Below are 14,251 nucleotides of genomic sequence, written 5' to 3' on the forward strand. Positions count from 1 at the left end.
GCTCCAGCAGTGATAGCAACACCTCTCCTTGCCATCTTGGCCGCTTCCCTCCTTCTTCCCGGGCGCCCTCAGCATGGAGCAGTCTGGCTGGGAATACCCTGTATCCAAGTTCGTCTCCTTGGCTGCAGATTGTTCTTGCCTGGCCCACCTGCCTCATCCAAGGACCTAGCTCAACAAAAAATTGTCTTCTTATCTAACCCCTGATTCCAAGCCCCCTCACACAAGTAATTCCTTTACTTTTGAGACATGTCCTCTGTCTCCCACTTCAATTCCAGAGTTCTTTTTGTCCCACAGTCACTTGGCACTGGAGTCACTTGCCTTTTCCAGGAATAACACAAGACACTGCCCCCCACCTTCACTGATTTCATTAATCTTAGCATAAGCTCTAGCCCTTTGTCATAAATGTGAAACACCAGTACAGTGTCCCCACACCCTCTACACCAACCAACACATTCTCCTAGTTCAACATGTCCCTGTGCAAAGCTCACCACACCCGCAATGCCCCAAATCCACCCCCAGGCCTTCACCAGGGGCCTGCACTACTGGAAAGATGAGCTTGTGAGTGCACTAGGCTTTCTCTAACACCTCTCCCATCTCCCCGCGCTTCCCCAGGAAGGGAGCGTGGAAAGAGGGTGCAGAAAAGAGGTTGGCAGGGCAATAAAAATGTCAGGGCCTTTCCTCTATGCCTCCTTCTCACTGGATCCTCTCCCGCATTCTCAAATCAGCCCTCTCCCCTCTCCCCTCCTCTTCCCTCCCTCTGTTCTCTCTTGCACTCCCTGCTGCAATTGCAGCCGAGGCAGCGAGGCAGCGGCATTTGGGGGATGAGGCAGGAGAGGTTAATTATTGCTCCCCGCCCCCATGCCCCCCCACAAGATGTATCTGACTGTCAGAAGGGGTGACAGATGAAGACAAAGTACAGGTATGGCTCCTGCGAACCGGCCCTCAATGTACCAGCCAGGGGTGGGAGTGGGGAGGAGTGGCTACTCCGGGTTTAACCCCTCCAGAGCCAGTCTGCACGGCGGGAGAGGGCGGGGAGTTGGAAAAGCCAGAGTTAGAACCCTGGACCTGGTCCTGGAGAGGGTGGGCTGAGCCCTGGAGACCTGCTGGCCGCCTCCTGTCCTGCTCCAGTGATCTGCTGGGGGGGGGGGAGGCCGGGGGCCACTCTGTCCCAGAAGCTGCAGAGTCAAGATCACAATCATCCCAAACATTACAAATACAAAGAAAGAAGCTGGCAGAGTAGCCTAGGGGGTAGGTAAATTGAGGGGCCCCCCGAATCCCAGTGAGAGGGAGAGTTCCATCACTCTTCTACCCTCTTCGTGGCTGTGTCCCCCCTCATCCAAGTCTGTCCCCGGGCATCCTTGTCACAGTGAGTGCACTTGTGTTTGGGAACGAGAACTGTGTGTCTAAACCTGTGTGTATTTGTGATGATGTAACTCAACAGGCTCCAGAGGAGCTAAATATGATGTGTGTGTGTGTGTGTGTGTGTGTGTGTGTGTGCGTGCGTACGCTCGTGCACACCCACAGCACTTGGAAGGGATGTTTGTGGTACCTCTGAGGGGTACCTGTGCTGTGAGCATAGTGTGTTGTGTTTGCGCAGGAGACAGAGCTTTTGCCTGCAGGTATGGCTCTGTGAAGGACTGTGTCATCAGGAGAACGTGGATATGTGTTTGCAGGTACTGAGGTGTCTCCATCTGGGAGGGTGTGAACATGGCACATCTTTCTGCGGGTACACAATGTGCGCCAATGTGAGGCGGCACTGTGGACACTGATGCTGGTGGGAGTGTGAGCAGGACTGTGTGTGCGTGTGCCAGCCTCTTCCTCTCACTGGCCTCCTTCTCTTCCTCTTCTGACTCTCCTCTCTCCTTAAGCAAACAAGGTGAAATAATTACTTTTCCACTTAAATGCCCCATGTTCAAGCCAAGAATGAAAACAAAGTGATTTAATAAAATTGTCTTTAAAAGGGAAAAGAGGAAAATAAACATCTGTTCTGCTCCTCTCCCTGGCATCCAGGGAGGCCTCAAGCCCTTCAAAGTTAATTAAAACAGGAACTAAAACCAAAAAATCGCTTACCAACCTTTTTCCCATTTCTGCCTTAAAAGTAAGCAGTCCCAAGAAGCCCTGCCTCCAGTCTGGACCTTGAAGTCCCATTCTCAGGCTCAACCTCTCCCTGGAACCAGCCCTCACCCCTGATAGGCACCCTGGTCTTCCAGCTACCACATCTGGGGGGTGAGGCTCAACCCCTCCTTTTCTCCCAAGGAGTCATTAAAGGCCCCATCTGGCCATTTGAAGTCCTTGATGGACATGGGTCCCCGTCAGAAGCTTCCGGCCCTTACCTCCTCCCAGAACACAGCCCACCCTCAGCCTCTGCTGCCCCTCCTCCTAGGTCCCCTGAGTCCCCTGCTACTCTGAGCTTTATCTGTCTTCACTGACCCCCTGGCCTGGTCCTCAGCTCCAGCTTAGCACAGTTCCGGCTGCTTCCGCCTGGTCTGTATCTGTTCCCCATCAGAGGCCCCATCGGAGCTCCAGCCCTTCAGCAGCCCAGATAAAAGAGATGGATGGAGGTGAGTTTCAGGGACGCCCCTCCCTGCAAGCCCAGAGCTAGAGCCATGGACTCTGACAGGGGCTCCCCGAGGAGGGCTGAGGGTGAGAGTGAGCACTGCTAAGCTCTCTGGAAGCCCAGTCCCTTCCCATGCCCATCCTGCCTTAGATATTCCCCTCCTCCTAAGGCCCAATCCTAAGGCTTCCTCCAGGCAGGCACCAAGCCTGCAATCACTCCATCCTTCAACACACACACTTCAGCAGGGAGCTCTGTACTACATACCCCAATTCCAGCTCTATGTAGCTTACCCTCCCAGAAATGGTAATAGTAAAACTGACCTTTTGTTGAATACCTACTGCGTTCCAGAGACATTATTTATAAAATCTCTAATCTCATTAAAACCCCTAAAGAGTAAGTTGGTTTTTTTTTCTGAAGCTGGAAACGGGGAGAGACAGTCAGACAGACTCCCGCATGCGCCCGACCGGGATCCACCCGGCACGCCCACCAGGGGCGATGCTCTGCCCACCAGGGGGCGATGCTCTGCCCCTCCGCGGCGTTGCTCTGCCGCGACCAGAGCCACTCTAGCACCTGGGGCAGAGGCCAAGGAGCCATCCCCAGCGCCCGGGCCATCTTTGCTCCAATGGAGCCTTGGCTGCGGGAGGGGAAGAGAGAGACAGAGAGGAAGGAGGGGGTGGGGGTGGAGAAGCAAATGGGCGCTTCTCCTGTGTGCCCTGGCCGGGAATCGAACCCGGGTCCCCCGCACGCCAGGCCGATGCTCTACCACTGAGCCAACCGGCCAGGGCCAAGAGTAAGTTTTATCACTGTTTGCAGGGAAGGACACAAAAGAAGGGAAACTAAGAAATTTGCCCAAGTTATGCACTTAAAAAGTAGAACTGTGATTCAAACCATAATGCAAAACCTCAGGTCTTCTCACCTTGACCTGAGCCCAGTTCTGCTCCCAAAGACCCATCCATTCAGAGAACACTGCCCACAGACACCCCACTGCTGCCCTCACAATATAACCCCTTCTGATACCCATTAACACAGTGGGGGAGAGGCATGGGGACAGGAAAGCTACAGTTAGAGCCTGGGTCCCTACCAGGAACAGCTGAGTCCAGGAAACCTGTGGGGCTTTCTCCAGCGCTGTTCCAGTGATCTGGGGTGGACACTGGATGGAAGTCAGAAGTAATTTTCCCTAAAGTTCTCAACTCTCATCCTGAGAGATCCCATCACTTCTCATAGAGAACGTCTTTTCTGCCAAGGGACTCGAGACCTCACTTCAGTACGTGCAAGCCCATCCTGCCTCCCAGGGTGCTGCTCACCAAGAGGGCAGGGTAAGACTTGACTGTGGGGTAACATTTGTCACCAATACTGACTTTTATAATTGTTCATCCTGTTCAGAGAGACTTTAGTTGCCCAGATGGTGGAGAAAATAAATCTAAACCCTCGCCAGATAGCTGGGTTGGTTAGAACATCATTCTGATAGGCAAAGGTTGTGGGTTCAAACCCTGGTCAGAAAACATATGGGAACAAATCAATGTTTCTCTCTCAAATCAATAAATAAAATTAAAAAAATAAATCTAGGCAAGGAACCACATGTGTTTTCAGCCTCTCAGACCAGGGATCTAAGATCTCAACCCTGGGGGAAAAAACAGGAACTGAAAGAAGGGAGGAGAGGCAATGAAGGGACAGAACCCATGGTTTTAGAATGAAGTAGTAGAGCATTCAAGGTTGAGAAGGAAGGGGACAGGTATGAGGTGTTACCACAGATAATGGCACGTGAAGACTTCTGGCCTTGACTGTGTCTAAAAAAATCTAACAAAAAATGGGAAGAAAGGAAGGATTCAAAAGCACCTTTCCCAATTCAGCTTCAGAAATGTGTGTAAGTGTGCAGGGGGTGGGGTGGGGGAGTCTTCTGTGGCCTTTTCCAGGTCTAGGCCTGGCCCTGGTTTGAAACCCCTGGACTGAGCTCAAACTAGAAGCTGGTAATAGCGGCTTGGCTGGCAATGATCTAAGTGGCTGGGACGAGGCTTCATGGGACAGTGGTGTGGGAGCCCTGCCTTATCTTCCTCTCCTGCTTCTGTGAGTCACCTGAGCCAGGACAAGCCCTAGAGCCTAAGCTCGTCTCCCCTGTCCCCAGTACATCTGCAACCCAGCTCAAGGGAGGATCAGAGAACATGAGGGACCCTGGCACAGAGAAGGGAGGTGTGGGAGAAAGCGGGGGATGACTCCATCTGAGCTGCCTCCAAATTCTACCCCAAGGCTGGTATATTCCTGCCACCAGAGCTTCTATCTCGGCCCCTCCAACTCCAACCCTGACTTTTACCTCATTATTCCCCTCAGGCTCCATCTCTACCCACCAACCTATCCTTCCCCCAAGAGTTCTCAAACCACCCTCATTATCTGCAACTGAATCCCAGAGATCCAATCACTACCTCCCAGACCTGATCCCTCTCAGTCTCTAAATGGCCTCACCACTGCCCTCCAAGAACCTATTCCTACCCCCAGACCCCAGCCTCTCAGACCCCATTCCCACCCATCCCCAGCCCATCATTCCTCCTCCTAAGATGCTTTTCATTCAGTGGAGAGGTGAGACTTGATCATCATTCACATTTCCTTACTCTAAGTGTACTTGCATAGCTGTTCCCCATTTTAGAAAGAATATAGTCACTCAGAGACTGATGAAATAACCAAAATATATCCTAGAAGGTAATCAGTCTATATCTCCAGCTTCTTTCCCTGTCCTTAGCTGCCTAAGGGAATCCTCATCCCATCAGAGTGTTTAAACCTGTCTAGTCCTTATACATACATTCATAAACAGAGTTATACATACATACACATATAAGCCTGTAAACATACACATATATAACTTATTTACATGCACATCTTAGTATAGAATATAAGCTCTTTGAGGGCAGAAATAATGTGGGGTTTTTTGCTCTGTATCTCCAGTCCTGAAATATAAGAAATATTTGCTGAAAGAATGACACATAATAAAATATATACTTGCAAATAAATGTATATATACAGCTATATACACATATAACTTTTGAGCACTTATATGGTTATCACATACATGTGTATGCGTTTAGGTAATCACATATATTGCGATGTAATATGTTCATTTATACATATACCTTATACATATATAGTACATATAGACACATATCACTATAATAAACATGACATATATTACATATCATACAAACATATCACATATATACTACACATGCACATATACCTTCACATACATAAACAAATACAAATCGAAATACATTTTTACTAAAAAATTTCCAGCCTATTTGACTGTCTTAAGGTCCCTGGCCCAGATCTGGCTGCCGTATCCTGAAATAACCGCCAGATAGCACTCTTTCACCACTTCCTGTACTTCCAAGTGTTGCCAGAAGTGTCGCCAGAGACGCCAACTCTTTTTGTCCGAGGTACAAAACTTTCGAAGCTAGCGCATCCCACGAGCTTGCCCCTCCCTCCCCTACCCTCCAGTTGGGTGGGCGTGTCCTTGGTCCCCAAAGGCTACAATCTCAGCCCTCTCCAAAATCCAGTTCGTACTCTCAGGCCTCCGGGCTTCTGTAGAAAGGGCGAACTCCCCCTTGAGGCTCCAATTCTGCTCAGCTTGAACTCACATCCACGTTGTTCACCTGCGAGCCGGGGTGTGGGCTTCCCCAGGGCTCCGTAGGTCCAGACCAGGCTCAAGGGCCCTCCCAACCCGGGACTTCATAGTAACGAGCAGCCAGACTTAATAGCCCCACCCCCAAAAATGCCCAAGAAGAAAATGAGGGGTCATTTGCACACACGTGACACCTACACACCGGTACATAGGTCCCTTCGGCTACTCTGTACGCCCTGCCCTGAACATCTAGCCCAGGTCAGCCTAAAGCTGGGAGAATGGCTGGGCCCTGGGACCTAGGACCCTTGGCTTTAAAGAGGCTGGTCCCCGTTAACACTTCCTGCCCCGGGCCGGTCTTGACTCCGGATCTCTGGTTCAGAGAAGACTCAAGGGGGGTGGGGGGAGGAGGCTCAAAAGTTTAGGTCCTGTCACCTAGGGATATTCTAAGTATGCAGGCAGCTAAGGACAGAGGGAAGCGCATTCACTCATTTCAAGTAAACTACTTAAAATCCCGGAGGTGGGGAAGTGAGGCGGGACACAGGCTCTCCCGTCTCCTGGGCCGCTCGGAGTCAGCTTTCCTGGAAACTCACATGTCGGGCGTGAGCAACTTAGGACGAAAAATGAGGAGAGAGCTTGGAAACCCGTGGGGAGAAGCCGGGAATTCTGGCAGCAGTTCAGCTCCCCCTCCTCTTCCCCTCTCCTCTCCTGGGAGCGGCGGGAAATTATTTATTAAAACACCGCCCGTGCTCTCATTTATTTGCGGCGAATATTCCTCGGCATCGCGGCACGTTTATTAAACCTTTCCCGTCCCCGCATTACTTTAATAATAAATCGCGTGTCACTTTCCAGCGACGTTATTAAAGTCCGTCCGCTGGAGCTGCGGCGGGGGCGGGGCGGCGGCGGGTAGAGGGCGCAGCAGGAGTTCCTCTTATTCCGAGCTGCCGGGTCTGAACCAGGAGGGCCGCGGCTGAGGAAACGGAGGCTGTCAAGCGGCTGAACCCGAACCTGCTGCAAAAGCGATCGAGTAGTGCGGGGTCCCCGGGGATGCGTGTGACCCTCTAGGGTAGGGTGGAGCCTCTGTTCTGCAGGTGGGCGCGATAAGATCAATGGGGCTACCAGTGGGCACCTTCGAGCCCTGCTGGTCGGGAGTACCCCGCCAACAAGGAGCCAGGGCGGATTCCCAGGCTGCTGCAGGACCCAGACCCTGTCCCCTCTTTCAGCGTGGAGCAGACCTCCTGGTCTGGAGGCGGAACAGCACGACCTCCTTCCCCGGCCACGCCACTCACACCCCCACTCCTACTTCCGTGGTCGCCTTGGAATCCGCCCCAAGTCTATTGAGCACAGCTCCTGGGCTGCGGGGATCCAGCCAGGCAATGAGAGCAGTCCTCTGCTGCGACTTCTGGACGAGCCTTGCTGTTACGTGAGAGGGGCGCCCAAGCCCTGGGGTTGGGGTTCTGGACCACGCCCCTCTCAAGAGGCTGGGCTCCTGCGTTGGGCGCCAGAGAACAAGCTCAGACACTGAACCAACTGCGATCCTACCCGCGGTGGCGCCAGGCTCCAGGCGTAGCCCAGGCGCGCAGGCCGTTGCCATCCCACATGGCTCCAGAACTTAAGCTTTCATCTTCTTCAATCAGTCAATAAACACTGCGCCTCACCAGTGTCCCTTGGCTAGGCAAGGAGTGTGTACAGAGAGGTCTGAGGAGTGAAAGAGTCTGGCTCCATGATGGACCCTCTATCAGAAAGAACAGGCCGCAGATGGGGCAGATGAGGAACCAGCTTACTGTGACTGTGTTCAGCAGGGAAATGGGTGGATTCCTAGGAATCCTAGGGTGTGGCCCATGCAGGTAGCCAAACTTTTCCCTTCCTCCACCCAGTTTATGTTTCCACACTGTGCCCTACCCACATAGACCATTTCCCACTCTGCCAGGGCAGGGGACCAGAGTGAGATCAACAGGGGCAGGTAATTTATCTCTAGACCAGCCCCAGTGGAGTGCAGCCTTGGGGGATACCCTCCCTCCACCCAGAAGGCTCCAGCCTTCCTCCCTAGAGGGCAGGGGTGGGGGGTGGGGGAGCTCTAGCATCCTCTCTGTACATCTGGCAGACATATGCTCAGAGAGCAGGACCTACAGCTTCTGGAAGCCAGAGTCTTACTACCATGAAACGCAGTCTTCATGTGCACATCTGCATGAACCACCTGTGCATCTGTTCATAAACCTTTATTGTGTGTTTACTGTGCCTAGTCCTGTGCTAGGCACTGTCCAATACAAAGTGGTATAAGATACGGAGTTTCCAGAATGACAGGAGAAATTAGACATGACCAAACGCCCATCTTACTGCATTGAACTAAACCGTGCTCCATTGTGCTTGCCTAGACAGCAGATGGCGAACAGCAAAAAGGAATGCAGTTAGTAAGTGCAACTGGGACTTAGTAGAGAGGGAAATTGCTAAATTAATTTTGAGAAAGGGCAAACTGAGGCAAGGCAAAGACTGGGGAATAGGAAACTAACGGCAGGAGCTGTGCAAAGGACAGTTAGGAAGACTGGCTGAGCAGGAGTGGAAGGAGGGCTGCCGGGAAGCAAGGGAGGAACCTATTGTCTGCACTTTTTTGTGTCTGCTCCACCCCACCCCCACCCACACCTCAGCCTAGGGGCCAGCAAGCAGCTGTTGCCTTCTTCCTAGTTGGTCCATACATCTCCCTCCATGGGCCCCTTTGCATCCCACCACTCTATCCCCTAGTCTCTGCCTCTCTCCTTACCTTCCTCTAATTTTTGTCTCCCCTACTAAAGGCATTAAAGTAGTATGAGACGGGGCCCTGCTCCCCCTTTCCAGATCTTTTCAAGAGCAGGGATAAACACTATCCCCACTCACCCACCCCCACGGGCCAGGGCTCCGGACCTAGTAGTAATCCTCGCCCTCTTCACTCTCGGCCTCTTCCTCAGGAACCAGGTACGAGGACGGTAGCTGGGGGATGCCCGTGGAGTTCAGCTGGTCTACAAACATGTGGGCAAAGAAGAGAGAACAAGAAAGAGGGGTTGTCAGTGCCCACGTCTCCCAGCCTGTGGGCAAGCCATGCTTGCAATGTGCACTCCCATGCACATACACACATGGATACACACAAAGGCCTCAATCTGCCACCACTCCCCTCTGCCCTCAAAGCTCAGGGCTCCCCCTTACCAGGTGTGAGTACAGTCAGTCTAGCTGGGGCCTCCACCTGGCCCAGGGCATTTCGGGCCAAGCAACGGTAGGTGCCCTCATCACTGGGACGCACAGCCTGAATCTGCAGCCAACTTGTCACCTCAAATCTTTGGGGTCCACCCCTAAACTGTAACCAGAGAAGGAGTCAGCAGGGTCCTTCTAGGTAGGTCCTGGGCTGCCCCTGGGGAAGCTCTGCTCCCTTCCCCTACCTGCACAGAGATGTGAGGGTCATCTCCTGGCAGCTGAATGTCCAAGCCGTCCTTCCTCCACTCAATGGAGGCCATGGGGTAGGCAAACACCTCACAGCCAAAGATCACGTCCTTCCCAGTCACATTCCAAATGTCGTATGGGTGCAACATGATCTGGGGCTCTGGGGGTGGGGGTGGAGGTGGGAGGCCTGAGAACAGGATGGCACATCCAGCCTCGCAAGGACCCCGTAATATGAACCATTGTGAACATGTTTGTTGAGGAACACAATATATACTGAGGTAAATACACCTCCATGAACACAACATGACCATGTACTTGTGGACACACGTACACACGAGTGCAAATGCAGAGGTGGGGATGTACGACATGCAGACGAGATGCACAAACAAGCACACAGACCCACACCGCAGCTCGGCAGCCACATTCTGTTCCTGACTGCTCCCCTGTCCTCATTTCACTCTCTAGGCCCTGTCCCTTTATTTGTAACCAACACCTCCCTCCTCCACCCTCCCCTTTTTCTAACCAGGTTCAGTTGCCAAAGGCCCAAAAAGCTGCCCGTGGGCACCCCACCTCATGGTGGGGGTGGGAGGAGGTGGTGGCATGTCTCAAATGGCAAAAGCAGAGAAACTGAAACCAACCTGGGCAGCAGGCAGAAAGCCCGGAGTTGTGGGAGAAAGTGTTGGGACCCCCACAGGGTGTTTGTTTTCCTGGCAGCCTCAGCCCAGCCAGACTCGTCAAAGGGGCTCAGGAAGTGAAAGTTACTAAAGCTGCCAAATAAAACTTGAGGCTTGAATGGCCCTGAGACTCCTGGGGTGGGCGAAAAGTTAAAAGAGTCCTCTCCTTCACTAATCGAGGTACACAGCTTGCTAGAAACCCGATTGCATGTCACAGGAACCTAAGTCTCCCTTGCCTGGGCCCCAGCTGTCTAGGGCAAAGTCTGGGGGGTCTCTTCACTTTCTCAGTTTTGAGGCCAACAATTGGCTATGTGTCTACTCCCTCAGACAGTTGGTCCCTGCCAGTGGGTCCCTTCAAGTGGTGACCTCTGCACACCAGCAGCGAGAATGGGCTCATACTGGATTCCAGGCCTCATCTTTTTTGCTCCGCTGGCCAGGAGCCAATGCCGTCGGAGGCCAGGGAGCAATGCCTCGAGGTACCCCAAGTGCTGTGGATAGAAGACCCATACCCGATTCACAGGGCCCTGGGTGCGCCACAGTGAGGTTGGCGTTCGGCAGAGCACGGGCCGCTTCCTGCAGACGGCAGATCTGCGAGTAGGTGCGGCCGTCGGAACCGCAGAGTGGACGCTGCGAGCGGCAGACACACAGCGGCTCCGGCACCTCTCCGCGGCTCAGGTCACCGCCTGCGTCCAACCGGCACTCAAGCTGCTCGCCGCAGCGCCCGTAGAAGTGGGCACTGGGGTCCAGGTCGCAGAGCTGGCCCTCGAGGTTGGCGCATTCCCAGCAGCAGCCGCAAGCGTCGCGCACCCGACCAGCCAGGCAACCCCGCGGCGCGGCGCACTCCTCTGGCCGGCAGGGAGCGCAGCCCTCGCCCTCCGCCAGAAGCCGCAGCCAGCCGCGCCGCAGGTAATCCGGGCCTGGGGACGGCAGTGCGCCAGTTGGGGGCGGCGCCCACACCACCAGCAGTAGCAGTAGCAGGGGCAGCACCAAGGTAGCTGCGGGCGGCTGTGGCATAGTTAGCTGGGAGCCCTGCGAGCACTCGGGGCATCAGTGGTGGGTTCGTGCACCCTGCCAGGGAGGGAAGCCAGGTTAGGATGTCAGAAGCAACCTACCTCACTGTTCTCGTATCAAAGTTTGACTCTAGGACTGTCCCCTCCCCTGCTACTTTGGAGTCAAGTAGACCCTCAACACCACGGAATAGTGACCCTTTATGGGTTATTCAGTTATGCTGGGTGGTAATTGATTGGGCTGTTCTGGGGGGGGGGCGTTTAGAGAGGGGCAAGAAGAAGGGGTAATAAAGCCCTGGCACGGCATGGCATACGCGCGCGCGCGCGCGCACACACACACACACACACACACACACACACACCAGCACCAACACTACATACCATCCAACTTTAAAGTTTCTTGCCCTAGAGGTGCATGGGAATGGACGGCCCCATGAGAAGGAATTGTAAGTAAGGGTAGGAAGGAAAGTGGGTGATGTCCTGAGGTCCAGAGCGCTCACCTAGTGTCCAGAACTAAGCCCTTCAGAGCAGCCGAGACTCCAGTCCGAAAAAAACAGGCAGTGGAAAGAAAGCAGAGAACAATCGGCTGGGTCCGCCAGCCACCTCTGATTCTGCTTGAGGATCTCGGAGAGAGCCCAGGGGCTTGGATTCAGAGAGGAGCTCCTCCGCCCCTCTCCCCGCCCCTAGATGTCGCACCCCACCCCCACCCCACACCATCTCCTTCGTCCTGAAGCTGCTAATTTTATGCGTCTGCAAGGGACCCTCCTGGGCCACTTCACTCAGTCTGGGCCAAAGTCACAGTGAGAATAGAGAGGCCGTAACTGGACACCGAAGCTGGAAGAGGACCAGCGACGGGGTGAGATGAGGGTTGAGAGTAGGGGTAGGGGGATGGCAGCGAAGTTCGAAGAGTTGGCTGACAGCCTAGGCCCTGTCCCGTCTGATTTTCCAGTCCCGGGGTAGGAGCTCTGGTGCCAAGTCGGGCGCTCCTATAGGGCAGGGCCACGCAACCCCAAACTGGCTTCCTGGGAATGATTGCAGGCTTGTTCATCCAGCTTCCCACAAAGGCGCCGACCAGAGACTGGGAGCTTACATCAGTCTCCCCACATCTGGCCTCCTCCTCCCTCCCTACATCCGGCAGGTGCTTTAACCTCGGATGAGCCGGGTGATTAAGGGTCCAAACCGAAAAGCGGCCACAGGGAGAGGTGGGCGGGACCCCGCCTCTCGCGTACAGATTACAGGTTATGGTTACAAGGATAGCAGGGCCGGAGGCGTACAATCTCTGAGCCGCCACCAGCGCCGCCACCGTGGCACTTTGGGCTGGGGACGGGGAGGAGAGCTTTTCGGGAGGCCCGCCCACCTTACTGGGGGGTCTGCCAGGCTCCGCCCCACCCCGCCCGCCGGCCCTGTCAGCCCCAAGCAGTTTACAGAAGCCGCGCTTCAATTACTGTTTCCGTGGGGGGCGTGCGGAAACAGATTTGCAGCCGGGACTAGGGCTGTAGTCAGGCTCCGCCCAGAATGACCTGGCCGGGGGTGGGGCGACTCCAGTAGGGAGCCTACTGGCCAACGCAAAAGTTCGGGGCGGGCCCTCGGCTTCGCATGCGTACTGGGTGCTCGGAGAGTCAAGTTCCCGAGTGTGGTTCGGAACTTTCTCTCCGGGCTTCAACACGTCTAATACCTTTCACGTAGGGGTCCCTACCAGTGTACACGCCACTCCTGGCTGGAAGAGTCTGATGAGGTGGGCGAAGACAGATACCGTCACCTTGGTCTCTCAAATTCAAAAGAACAAGAAGCGAACTTCACGCGTTGTCTCTCAACTGTCGCGGGAATTAGAACAGGAAGTCTAGGAATTCAGAACAGGAAAAGCCCGCGGATTTTAAACCGGAAAAAGAATGGGCGGAGCCAGATATAGCTGGAAGTCATGGATGAACTCTTATTCTTGGTCTTAGGGCTATTGAAATGTCGACCCGAGGCAGAAACGAACTATAAGAGAACTACAGGAAGCGCTGGGGGTGGAGGGTGTAAAGGGGGTAGGAGAGACTTGAAATTGAGGAAGTTGACTAATGGAGCCACTCACCCAAGGAGAGGCCTCTGGCTCTGATTTACAGAATGCCTTGAGGGCGGAGATCAATGCCCAGGATACAGAGCGGAAGCAGTCAGGCCTCTTAATGAATTGTTACCCGTTTCTAAGGCTTGGCGCCAGTATTTAAACTTCGCAGACCTAGAAACTCTTACCCCACCCCACTTTATTGTAGCCGGTTGCTTATGTTCAATCTTTGCTATGCTTCAAGCGTCTAATATTAGGAATTGTGTCTCGCCACTGTATCTTGCGAACCAAGCCCCGCGCCTGACAGCATAGAAAATTCTTGGTAAATATTTGGGTTAAATGTAAAAGATTTCCTGAGTGAAAATCAAGTTTAACCTGGATTTTCTGTGTCGCTGATGCAGAAGACTAGATAGACGGGAAACGAGCGCCCTCTGGTGGGCTTGTGGTGGGTGGTGAGAACAATATCGTGCATATAGTAGGTGTTTGATTATATAGGAAATCTGCTTTTATTAAGTAGAGATTTTGTTCCAGGGAAACACCACATAATTGTGAAAATATTTTTAGAAGGGAATTGTTTGCCTAAGACACAATTTGGAAGTTTAGATACGTACCCAGATCTTCATTATCTGCCACTATCTATTAAGACTCCAAAACACATTTAGTAACATCTATTTGCATCATAAACTTACTAAATATTTTGCATATTCATACTTTGAAAATGTTTAGTCAGTTTGAGTGGGTCATGCAAAATTGTTGGGCCACAGAGAAAGGATTCTTTTTTTTAATTTTTTTTTTTTTTTATTATTCATTTTTTTTAGAGAGGAGAGGGAGAGACAGAGAGAGAGAAGGGGGGAGGAGCTGGAAGCATCAACTCCCATATGTGCCTTGACCAGGCAAGCCCAGGGTTTCGAACCGGCAACCTCAGCATTTCCAGGTCGATGCTTTATCCACTGCGCC

The 14,251-nt window shown here is 53.2% G+C and overlaps 1 protein-coding gene across 1 annotated transcript; it reads right to left on the reverse strand.

The window, feature by feature from the left end:
* Positions 1 to 7,895: 7,895 nt before the first annotated feature.
* On the reverse strand, positions 7,896 to 11,904 carry KAZALD1 (Kazal type serine peptidase inhibitor domain 1). Its single transcript, XM_066355434.1, has 5 exons — positions 11,751 to 11,904; positions 10,753 to 11,311; positions 9,569 to 9,729; positions 9,339 to 9,486; positions 7,896 to 9,154 (listed from the first exon to the last, which is right to left on the reverse strand). Exons 2-5 carry the CDS (start codon positions 11,255 to 11,257, stop codon positions 9,060 to 9,062), a joined length of 909 nt encoding a protein of 302 aa, XP_066211531.1. The 5' UTR covers positions 11,258 to 11,311; positions 11,751 to 11,904; the 3' UTR covers positions 7,896 to 9,059.
* Positions 11,905 to 14,251: the final 2,347 nt, after the last annotated feature.

This window comes from Saccopteryx leptura, chromosome 13, assembly GCF_036850995.1.
Source record: "Saccopteryx leptura isolate mSacLep1 chromosome 13, mSacLep1_pri_phased_curated, whole genome shotgun sequence".
NCBI lineage: Eukaryota > Metazoa > Chordata > Mammalia > Chiroptera > Emballonuridae > Saccopteryx > Saccopteryx leptura.

What these genes read in the sequence shown, in the direction of transcription:
- KAZALD1 (XM_066355434.1), bottom strand. Translation starts at nt 11,257, where the DNA reads ATGCCACAGCCGCCCGCAGCTACCTTGGTGCTGCCCCTGCTACTGCTA. An exon ending in CCCAGGGCCCTGTGAATCGG is followed by an intron (nt 9,730 to 10,752) that starts GTATGGGTCTTC and finishes CCCCACCCCCAG; the next exon opens with AGCCCCAGATCATGTTGCAC. An exon ending in ACCCTCACATCTCTGTGCAG is followed by an intron (nt 9,487 to 9,568) that starts GTAGGGGAAGGG and finishes CTCTGGTTACAG; the next exon opens with TTTAGGGGTGGACCCCAAAG.